Here is a 12,017-nt window from a genome sequence, read left to right on the forward strand (position 1 = left end):
GGTCTGCAAAAACTGAGGTTTTTTTTACAGTCGTGTGCATGGGGCCTAAGAGACAGGTAAGGAAGATGTTACAGTTCTAAGATTAGTATGAGTGACACTAAGGACTGGTTTGAGCACTGTCCCACTTAAAGTGAGGGTTCATTTTTACACCATTTATATTGTCCTTCTATACTTCCATGACCGCAGCACCAGGAGAGATTCCCAACCAAAAAAAAAGACCGGAAGCAGTTTCAATTATCCCCCTTCCTCACCCGTCCCAGTTGTTTCCGGTCCCTTGGGAAACCAGATCTGTGTGGGATAGTCTCTCCCCTGGAGGAACAAGCCGTGTCTCTTCAGGGAGGATCACCAGATGCCTCCTCTGCGGCACCTTGGTGTAAGTCTTGCCTGGTGGTCAGACCAGTCATCCGGTTGGTCTGGAGGGTCAGTGCTAGCCTTGTGGCACTAGACTCAGGACTTTCCCATGGGCAATGAAATCCCTCTTTGCAGATAGTATCAGTCTCTGCCTTTCGGGGCTGGCTAGCACATGTGCAGTGTGGTCCAGCCCCCTTAAAGGTACAGAGGCTAGCTTCAATTTTGGCACCAAAAATCTTAATAAAAACCAGAAGTTTGTTTTTCATCGGTGTTAGTAATTATCAACGTAGTGCTGCTACCTGCTGAAATGTTACAATGAGTTCAACCGAAATGTTCCAGGCAGATTCTGCTGACCCATCTAGAACCTCCAGCCCGGTAATACCGATTCCTATTTGGGCCCCATGCACACAACCGTAGATTTTGTCCATAGTTAGACCAATTCACTTCTATTGACCAGACCCCTTCCCATATATTTGCAGGAAGGCGTCTGAGCCCGTAGAAAGCCTCTGCAAAGGATAGTACATGTCCGATCATTTGCGTTTTATACTGTACACTCATACTTTGTATGGGAACACAGGCCAAAAATGCAGCGGCTTTCCATGCCTGTAATTGCAGACCATGATTACAGGCACGGCGGTGTGTATGAGATCTTAGAACCTGCTTCCTCTATAAACAGCTAGAAAAGTCTTCTATGCATCATTCAGGAAGGTAAAGAGGGAGCGCAAGTGTTCCCTGGCCACAGAAGAATCCAGTCATAATAACTACAGATGTCTGGCGGGGGAGCTCACTCTGGTCAGAACCCTCAGGGATCCTGGAATCCATCAAAAGCCTCCCCAAATCTAAGAACTAACTGCAGTTTGGGAAGCTCAAAGCCCTAGTAGGATTGAAGATATTTGTCTTTTAGACATTTCTACAGTAGCATAGCTGAACGGACCAGGGGGAACAAGAAGCTGTCACCTTTCGTCAGGTATCAGAACCAATTTTCATCGGGGCAGAAAATCTAATCTCTGACACCTATACATCGCCGAAGGTACAGAGAACCAGGTAGAGACTAACTTTAGTCCCAGGAGACTGGTGCTTGAATTTGCAGATATTCAAAGACATTACAAAGAGATGGGGATGCCCAGAAATCAACTTATTTGCAAACAAGAACAGAAAGGTAATAATTCTTCACCCTATCAAGAGACCAACAGGAGTAGATGCCCTCTCAGACTTGGACAGGCAAACTCCTATACGCCTTACCTCCATTTCCACATTCTTATGCCTCATACACACGACCAAGTGTGCCATCCGAGTCCCATCAGTGATCCAAGGAAAGATAGAACAATGTCCTATCTTTCCTCGAATCAGAGACACGGACCGATTTTCACAGACCCGATCCACCTGTCAAAGTGAATGGGTCCGTGAAGACTATCGTGTGCCACTCAGATGCCATCAAAAACGTCCCGAGTGGCACAACAGTCGTGTGCAAGTGGCATTAGTGTCCTGAAGAAAGTGTTGGGCCAACATGGGTCTATAAGCATAATCTTTGCTCCATTGTTACAGGAGGCCTCAGGAAATCCCTTGGCATCTACCTCTGGCAGAATCTACTGTTCCAGGATCCAGTTCTGCACCTGGAGGCAAGTCCACTTTATCTTACAGCCTGGATGCTGAATGGAAATTGAAAAGCAGGAGGAAGAAATTCACTTACAAGATTTACCATAAAGTGTTTACAGCTTTTTTTTTTTTTTTTTTTTAAAGACCTTTATCTATCCAAGTACAAAGAAAATCAAGGATAGTTGGATATCTTGGGTTGAAGTTACTTATCAGGTCTTTATTTAGGCCTGAAGACCAGTACTTTAAGGCTATGTTCACACAGGGTGGATATGCTGCATAGAAGCACACTGTGTACCCACCCTGGGTGCCGCATGGAATTCCGGCTGAAAAACTGCACCAACCACAATGTCCGCTTCAGAAAACTTCACATTTAAAGAGTAAAAAAAAAACAAAACATACTTACCCTCTGATGTCCTACAGACCGGCCTCCTGAGATGATTGTTCATCCCACATGACACTGGAGCTGCACATGGGCTAAACCGTCATCCCAGGAGGCCAGCCTGGACAAAGAAGCACAGAATTCTGGGTAAGTATAAGATATTTTTTGTGTATGGTTATTTACCATCCTTCCAAAAGGCATTATCCAGATTTCACCGTCCACAAGATATCCCTTCTTTCTGTGCCTCCACTGAAAATGTGAAATTCTGCTTAATTTTTTACATTGGATCTAAGAAGATGTAGCCTCACCTATCTGGAAAGAACAAAGACATTCAGATGTCAAGAGCAATTATTGATCCGGTTCCATGGCAGGAACAGGGGACACAGATCTTCGTTTATGTTCCTGGTGGTGCAGTTATGGAGGCGTAGAGGAAAAAAAATTACTACAACTTACTTTTAATTTAATTTCCTTTAAACCTCCACGTCAGCACTGGGATTTTCCCCATCCTATAAAATTTGTTGAGGAATAATACAAATTCTTGACCTGCACATCTTCGGTATCAAGCCCTTAATGACACGCCACATACATGTAGGTCACAGCCGTTAAGGGTATGCATGGAGCGGGGTCACAGGCGGAGCTTGCTCCTTACTTGGCGTCCTCTCTGTGCGATGACCATGACTTCGGGTATGTACTTTATTTCTCAACAGGCACTTGGAACACCTGCTTTTTGATCTGATGGTACCTTGACTTTCAGTTGATGGGCTACACAGGTCTTCGCTCTATATCTTGCACACAAGCCTGTTAGGACGTGACTATGGGATGTGCTACCTGCATCTCTCAGCACTTTATACTTATTATTGCCATTTACATTCATTACCTTGTTGTACTTGTTTATGCAGTTTTATTGTCCCATCTGGACCCCAATTTACATGCGTGATTGAATTTTGATTTTTATGTATGTGCCTGCCCGACATACATGCTCCTATTGGTCTTGAATAAGGTTGACGCCTTCTCATTGTGGGACTCATCTTTTTATCTTGTCGTGTCTATCTGTAATAAAATGTATACTTTTTTTTGTGCTCAAGTTGATCATTTTTTCAGTCTGTAGGTCTCTCTCTGTTCTTTGATCAACGCACCAAGTTACACTTGGTTATTTCTGTGAATTTCTCTTAGTGATATCGATGACTGATTGTCCAACCTTACCACTTTGTGATGTTACGCACCGTATCACCATTTTTTAGAGTAAATTCCCCTCAGCTCCTCTCAGGTATAGTTGGTTTTCTATGCATTACACAGCCATCACCCGCTGACACCTCACTGCAACGGGCAGACGCAAGAAAGCTCCCATTTTCCTAAAGCAATGTTAAAAATACACAACAGATATCACTGCGTCCGTAAAAGTCTGAACTATTACAATATAGCATTATTTAACCACCTCGGTGAATGCCGTAAATGAAACAAACTGCTGGCTTTTGCTCACCTTAGCTCTCCAAAAAGAAAAAAAAAAAAAAAAAAAAGGCTCATGTACCCTAAAATGGTACCTAAAATAAACTATAGCTCACCCTGCAAAAAATAAGCCCACACATCGCTCAAGTGAAGGAAAAAAAATAAATATATATATATATTAAAAAAAAAAAAGTTATGGCTCTCAGAATATGGTGACAATGTTTTTTTTAATAAAAGTAGTAAAACAAAGCCCATAAATTTGGTATCGCCGTAATTGCATCAACCCACAGAATAAAAATGAATATTGTTGTGTTTTTTTTTTTTTACCACCTGCTGGTTACCGTAAAAACCATCAGCCCTCCACTCACAGTAATGAAGTAATGACCATCAGTCGTCCCCCCCACTCACAGTAAAATTAGCATCAGCCCCCCACTCACAGTATAATGACCCCTCAGTAAAGAGACCATCAGCCTCAGCCCCCCAGTAAAGTCACCATCAGCCTCATTCTGTCCCGTCCGCCCCCCCCCCCTCCCCGATAAAATTACCATCTGCCCCTCTAGTAGACCATCACAGAGAGAAAGTGTGCTTACTCCTGGGGAAGGAATAAATAAGGAGGTATAAGAACAACAACTCCCAGCATGTCCAGGCTATTATGTGATATCAATGGACATTACAGGGACGAGATATAAGAGGAGAGAACTCCCAGCATTCCAGGATGTTATGAGATATCAGATTACAGGGAGGAGGTATAAGAGGAGATAACTACAACTCCCAGCATGTCCAGGCTGTTATTATGGGATATCAGAGGACAATACAGAGAGGAGGTATAAGAGGAGAGGACTACAACTCCCAGCATGTCCAGGACGTTATTATGGGATATCAGAGGACATTACAGGGAGGAGGTATAAGAGGAGAGAACTACAACTCCCAGCATATCCAGGCTGTTATGGGATATCAGAGGACATTACAGGGAGGAGGTATAAGAGGAGAGGACTACAACTTCCCGCATTCCCCTGGCTCCATTTCTCACACAACTGCTAACTAAAGAAAATGCGCTTTCACTTTCCGTTGCGGGTTTCACCCGACGGAAACCTCCGACCGAACCCCGGAACGGAAATGAACGGTGATGTGAACAGGCCCTTACCCTGCACAACGTTAATGGCTCCTCCCACTCTGTCAGGCTTCTAGTGGGAAGCGGTGGGCGGTACTAGCAACAGACGTCCGCGCGTCACATCTGCTACGTCGGGGGGGCGGAGCTTGTAGCAAAAAAAAAATTGGTTTTTTTTTAACTTTATTTTTTTTGTTGCAGTGGATGAGCGGATTGCCGCGGCATCCTGGTTGGGAACCACTGCCCTAGGGACACATACAAAGGACTGCATGGTTCTCTGCTGCAGTTTGTGAACATGCCAACTGGATTGCGGACAGGTATGGACATGTGCCAAATATACTGCCCCATGAACAAGAACAGATCTGCACAGGTGTTTACAATACTTCATACTGTAAAGATTTGTGGGTGCCAAAAAACCCTTAATAAAAAGGATAAAAACATACAGACACTGGAAAAGTCATTTTATTGCCAATAATCCAAATCAACCATACAGTCCCTGTAACCAATACATAGGTGTATACATGTAAATATATATACAGACCCCAGTGTGTAGGATATGCATAGAGCTTTTGAGGCTTAGCGGTCCCAGTGTGAGCAGTGACACAAATCCATGAGAACGGAAGATAAATTAATACTGATCGAGAACGTCAAAATACAGTATTATGTCTCAACGTACAGATTGTTTTTGAGTAACGTTACTCCTCCTTTCCAGTCCCATTGATAAGAGGATTCCCTAGTGATTTGGTACAAAGATTGAATCGAACGGAACTTGCAGTCTGATCTGTGGGTAGCATGTCATAGAGGAGGAGGAGTGGAGATTGCTCAATAGTTGTGTGGGCGGTCTCACTCAATTGTCTATACAGGGAATGCCGTCAATCATTATCTAAGGAATGCTGTCAATCACGGAGTCAGACCGCCCACTGGACTCCTAAGCCCAGAACGAGTGGAGATTTAAATGAATAAATTACAAGTTATACTTAATCTTCCACCACAAAACTGTATAGAAATCTGCTCAGCTCCTCCAGCTCTATAACCTGCTGCTTGCAGATCAGATTGAATTTTCAACATGACAAGTTCACTTTAAAAGGGACATTTCTCTCAAAAAAAAAAAAAAAAAAAAAAAAAAAGATCCTTGAGCATCCCCTTTTTATATTTAAGATGTTGCAACAACTTTTCATGTTAGAAGGAACACTCCAGCAAATCAAAATCTGTCCGATGGAAAAAAAAACGACCATGAAATAGACTCTGCCCACAGTAACCAATAACCGTACAAAAAGGGCAGGGTTTTTTAGGTTTAGAAAGTTTTTTAAAATGAAGCCTTATGTTTTGTGCATGACACAGGGACTCTCCTTTGGGCAGGGCATGAGTGGGCAAAACAGATAAGTTTTATACTTTTTGCAGGGCCTGTGTTTTTTCGCTCTGTAGCAGCGGCCATGTTGGTTGTCGCTCAGAGTTCTCCTTTTAATCTCATTTACAGCTTCCGAGGGGGCCGTCACCTGCCTTACCTAGAGTCCTGAATGCCAAATTTGACTAGTTTAGTTGACAAATGTGTCTACATGCAGAGGGTGGATCATTGGATATTGAGAATTGTGCTCTAGCTGGGTGACCACTACAATGGTAGCTGTAACAGTGGCCATATTGGTAGTCACCCAGATTTTCCAGAAACCCAACTATGAAATGCAATAAATCGATTAAAAGGGGTACAATTCAAATAAACCTATACTTACCGGTGTTACTGGTTTTTTTTTTGGGGGGGGGGGGGGATGCGCTTTGAGACAGTGGCAATGTAATAAAATTATAAATTCATATATTTCATTTTTTCCCCCTTAAATTAGGACATATCAAGAGTACAAATCGCAATCTCTCGCTGTAGGAAACAAACAAACAAAACAACCACCAAAAACAGCAGGCAAAAAAAAGTCTAGTCTGAATCTGAACTGGCCGGCTGGGCAATCCGCGCGCGGTGTACGGCTTCTTCCAGCGGAGCCATCGTCCCGTCAGGTCTCACTCCCATTGGTTTAATAATATCTTCTCTGAAAGACAAAAATTTTTTAAAAAGATTCAGCACTAGATAACAGACAATGCTTACTCTATAGACCAGGGCGGCATAAAAACTGCCAGACCTCAATGTTTAGCAAATAAAGGGAGCACAATAACTGGAGGAAGAATGGGCGCTGCTCCGGCAGAGTTGCAGCCGTCCAATTAAAGGCGACGCCGATACTTAATGAGTAGCGGACAAGGTGCAATCCAAGGGCTGTTTATGCAATGTCTTTTGTCTGCAGTCTTTTTGTTTTTGTTTTTTTTTATAAAAATAAATAAAACTGCCCCAGACCTGGCACCAGTTCTACACCAGACTCCGAGCCAATTAAATAGGTGACTTGATACATTTTCAGTGGGTAAGGGTGGGGGTATAGTTCCGAGGAATATTCTGCAGGCACATCCTCTAGTGGTACTTGAAACGTAGTCGTTTCACTAGGAATTAGCCGACCTTTTGTCTGCCCAGGTTTAATTACAGAGCTGACAATCAGTTTAATCCTTTTAAAGTTCCCGACAGCTCTCCAACATTAATCCAATTATATCTGCCCCACAAGGCACGGCTGCATTTTGGAATCATTCAATTTTGGATTTAGAGCTAATAAAGTGCAGTAAATTACATTTTCAACTTTATGGCATTAAAACCTCCAAGATGTGTACGAGACGGTGGGAAGATCCTATATGTACAAGATGAGACTGTAGGGGATATCTGTAAAATAAAAGGTGGTATCTGATAGGTTGCTGTAGGCAACTACTGCACCTTTGAATCAGTTTTGATAGAGGCCCTTTGGAAAGTGAAAGAAGCAACCCGATTGGCTTTCCATGGGCTACTACTCCACCTTTACACCAATCGGGTTGCTTCTTTCATTTTCCATAGGGCCTCTAAGATAAAAGGGGGTATCTGATAGGTTGCTATAGGCAACTACTGCACTTTTGATATAAATATCCTCCTATATTTCTGTGGGGTCTCAGACTTTGCTATTAAAGTCCTTTACTTACATAAAACATAGGGAGGCAATTGCTGCATAGAATTAAATAGTTTTCTGGAAGTGCAGGACTTCAAGGGAATAGTCCTGGCAAAACCGCTACACCGTGGTATACCTGGTGCAGGGAAAGAGGGGGCGGTGCATGACACAGGGATTCAAAAACATCCAAGATGTGTCATGCCCCGCCCCCTCTGTTACTAAACTAGGCATAACAGTATCTTCATTGCGTCCAGAGTTCCTTGAACAATTGAGTGATCGACTGATTTAGTTTCAATAAATTCTTGCAATCGGTGGGGGTTCTTGGAGATCAGACAATCACCACTAATCCTGTGGATAGGGTAATTGTCGATTCTGGGAAAGACCCCTTTAAAAAGGGACCCTTCTAAGAAGTATGGATTATCCAAAGCAGACAAACCCTTTAACGACATAGGGAAGCCACCACATGTTCTGAGCAACTTCTTAATTGGCATCAAACTAGAGGGCACCATTGTACCCCCTAAATAAATGAGTCTTGCCCCAGTGATAGTGCTCAATTTCTACTCTTGGTACAGAAACACCCATGTTACAATACTATAGGCAAGAACTGGCAAAGCCATCTGGTGAGATGTGGGTAGGACCCCAAGCTTTAGCCTATGCAGCAGAGCGGGTTCCCCTGTTGGTGGCATGACTATCAGCAGAGTAGCAGGGGAACGGACTCTCCATAGGCTGTAGATGGTAAGAACAATTTATAAAGACATTAGTAACAAAGGTCTGTCACATTCCTTCACCGGCTTCCAGGTCTCCTTAGAGGAGAAGTCCATTCACCTACAGGTTTAATGAGACGCGTACCTGAAAAATCCCTGAATTCCATCTGTGACCTTTCATCCTGACCGCTACAAAGACACGAACGAGCGCGTCTCCCCCACGCAATTAATGACTGCAGCGAACCAAGAGCCATTCACGAGGCAAAGCTCTCATTTCACAATACCGACCCTTCTTGCCTATTAATATTTTGTGTTAATTGAAGTCTAAATACCAACAAGACTTTCTATTCCCTTTCTATTACATGATTTTGCTTTGTCACCCACTACAAAGAGCGACAACAGCATTGCCTTAACAATTAGCCCGGTAATTATGTCTTTTTAATGAGCAGGCCCGCACCGTCCCCCCGTTCTGTAATATATTCAGTACAGCCGCAAGGATATAAGAGAACTCCGCGATAATTGGACCCGATTCTTCCACTGTAGGATTCCACGTACCAACAAAAGGTTGGCTGGCAGCACGAAACCTTAACTAGAACCTATTGTGATATATAATAGACTGTATAGAACCAGCTTCAGCAATTTCTTAAAGGGACAGTAAGATAGAACAAACATCCAAAGGCCGGAATTGGACCTCCTGTAAAACGATGCAATGCTAGTGAATAGAAGTTTTTAATACATTCCCTTCCACGCATCGCAGTTTTTTCATGCTGCCATTTTGTGGAGGAGTGAATGGGACAAAACTAAATATTGCAAACCACGGCTACAAGTGTGTTACAGTATGAGCAGTGACCGTAATGAAGGGGAAGCAGGGTTCCTCTCAGGATAGCAGATATCTGGTGTGGGGGGGTCCATCATTTATATTAAGACTCATGGATTGGGTACCTCAAGCCATCTCCTTCCAGTTTTTCAGAACTTTTATCCAAACCTCAAAAGGAGAAGGACCTATTATATAGATTTGGTTTAGAGCATTTGTTATGCCCGGAATACCCCTTTAAGTGCAAAGCATATCACTAGGATATGCCTTCACTTGCTGATTGGTGGGTTCGGACCACTAGGACAACCACTAATTGCGAGAATGAAGGCATTAAAATCGAATTTTTAACCTGCACAGCGCCACAGCTTTCCAGGCACTGCAACTGAGTCTCATTCACTTGATTGGCATCAAGTTGCACCTCTCTATACAGTGCCAAGATGGGAGACGCGATGTGCAGAGTAAACACCAAAAGGGCCTTGGCCCCTTCACGCTTGTGATCTGTGGGAATTGGCTCGTTGCAGGGGACCCCCTCTATGATAACCATGTGCCCTAATTTAAGTAACCTCATTTCAGCAAATATCAGTGCATTCGTACGCCTTGTATAACGGAGCCCTGTGTGGTGTCAGTACCTGGAAAGTTTGTCAAACATGTTGACGAGTTTCATTGCCTCATATTCCTTCTGCTCCTCTGTCATTTCATCAATAGGATTTGGCAATGGTTCTTCCACGTGCCCGGTTATTAGATTAATGCTGGAAAAAAAACAAATGGTCATTAGTACCACGGGTCACAATTCCAAATCCAAACAGTGTAAAGCCTCTTAAGGCCTGTCAAATTAGTTAATTTTATATTTTACTTTCAGTAAAGGGGTTTTCCCCATCTCAGACATTTATGGAATATTCACTGGAAATGCCATAGATGCCTGAAAGGTGCAGGTCACAGCTCTGGGACACACACCTACCCCCAACCACGACCCTGCCGGGAATCAAGTTCCACCGTTTCAGTAAAACCAGGATCCTGACCACCTCTCCACTAAGTTACTTGGTTGTCGGAGAGCCTGCAGTAGCTACGCTAGACACACTAAATATTCATCACTGGAGCAGGCAGATACCAGCGAGAGGCACTGTCTTTGCTATCCAGTGTAGAGCCTCTTATGGCCGGCTCCTACCATACGTGCAGATGTACTCAAGGACATTACACCTCAGAGCTCCTCTTCCATCATAAGGGATGTAAATCTCAGCCTGTAGTTGAGCTGGGAACCAACAAAGTCAGCCAAAACTACAGGAGAACCATGTAATAACCTTGTGGTGTAACCTCTGGGTTATCGTGGAGGATCACAGTGCAGTATCGCTGCTGCGAACTTCAGCGTGACATGCACCATATTAAACACAGCACATATATACTGACCTACAGCAGACTGTACCTGGTGCAGAAAAGTGGGGCCCTTTTCTGGAAAATATAGTTTGAAGTGTGCCACCTGTAAGGCACGACCCCCCCCCCCCCTTCTGACACTTGCAATTGTGCCATTTTTCTACATTGTTCAATATCCTCCAGTGTGTCTACCCGGATGCTGCCCCTACGTTTACTGCTACGCCTCAAAAATCTGGAGCTCTATGCCCAATACCAGCTGTAAGGTAAGGGTGCCTCAATTCGTTTTTTAGCCTTTCTAAATTTTAATCTACAAAACCTTGAAAACTAGAAAAACGGTAATGATTTTCAAGAGGTAAAGATTAGACGCAGCTAAGGTTACCCTGTTTACACGATAGATGCTCTTACTTTGGCTTTGCCTTGATATATTCTTCAGTGTCTGTATCCTCATCATCAGAGTACCAGCGATCACCTCTTCCTCCGGCTAAGAGACCTCTAGCAGCAAGAAGCCCAGCAGCATTTCCATAGCCGGTATATTTCAGCAGGTTATCCACTGCCAGGAAAATAACAGTCAGCACAAATATATATACTCCACCCAAAACATTAAGATTTCACAAGGTCAATATCCCACTTCCTGCCAGGTCGTATTAACAGGAAGCAGAGCCCCGGGCTGACGTATGCAGGGTCCTTTTACGGACGTGACATCATATGGAGGAAGTGTCAAAGGAGCCAAAGTAGCACCCAAGAACGACAAAGACCAACATCAATGGACAGAGGAAGATCAGGGAAAAACAAAACAATCCCTTTAAAAAAAAAGGACGCTCCCGCATCAGCAACTTACAAGGTAAAGGAATGCCATAACTCCTTTGCCTCCCAGTGTTGGAATTCTATAGTAGCTAGAGGTCACTTAAAGGGGGTAGTACCAGAATCTACAAATATCACCTATCCACAGGATAGTGATAATGGTCTGACCACCAGGGACCACACACCGATTGTGAGAACAGGGGTCCCAAACCCATTCCACCTCACTGCTTGACCGCAGTCAGGACGCCATTGAATGCCGCTCCATTCAGGCGCCTCCTCATTGTGGGCGGTGCAGTAAGGAGGATATGAGGGTTCATGATTAGTGGGTGTTCCAGCGATCAGACAATCCTCACCTATCCTAGGCGCCATTGAGCTCAGCAGATCATGCATGATACTCTTGGGAGATGTCAAGGAACCATTGGCCAGGCACCATAAATGTATTTACGGCCGA

At 43.8% G+C, this 12,017-nt stretch overlaps 1 protein-coding gene across 1 annotated transcript in view; it reads right to left on the reverse strand.

Moving 5' to 3' along the window:
* Positions 1-5,324: 5,324 nt before the first annotated feature.
* RIC8B (RIC8 guanine nucleotide exchange factor B) overlaps positions 5,325-12,017 on the reverse strand; it is a 35,276-nt gene continuing 28,583 nt past the window's right edge. Inside the window, exons 8-10 of the mRNA XM_075856073.1 lie at positions 11,171-11,315; positions 10,027-10,146; positions 5,325-6,913 (exon numbers count right to left, since the gene is read on the reverse strand). Coding sequence (XP_075712188.1) covers positions 6,802-6,913; positions 10,027-10,146; positions 11,171-11,315 — 377 coding nt within the window. The 3' untranslated portion in view covers positions 5,325-6,801. The remainder of the gene's footprint in view (positions 6,914-10,026; positions 10,147-11,170; positions 11,316-12,017) is intronic.

The sequence above is a fragment of the Rhinoderma darwinii genome, chromosome 3 (assembly GCF_050947455.1).
Source record: "Rhinoderma darwinii isolate aRhiDar2 chromosome 3, aRhiDar2.hap1, whole genome shotgun sequence".
NCBI classification, from domain to species: Eukaryota; Metazoa; Chordata; class Amphibia; order Anura; family Rhinodermatidae; genus Rhinoderma; species Rhinoderma darwinii.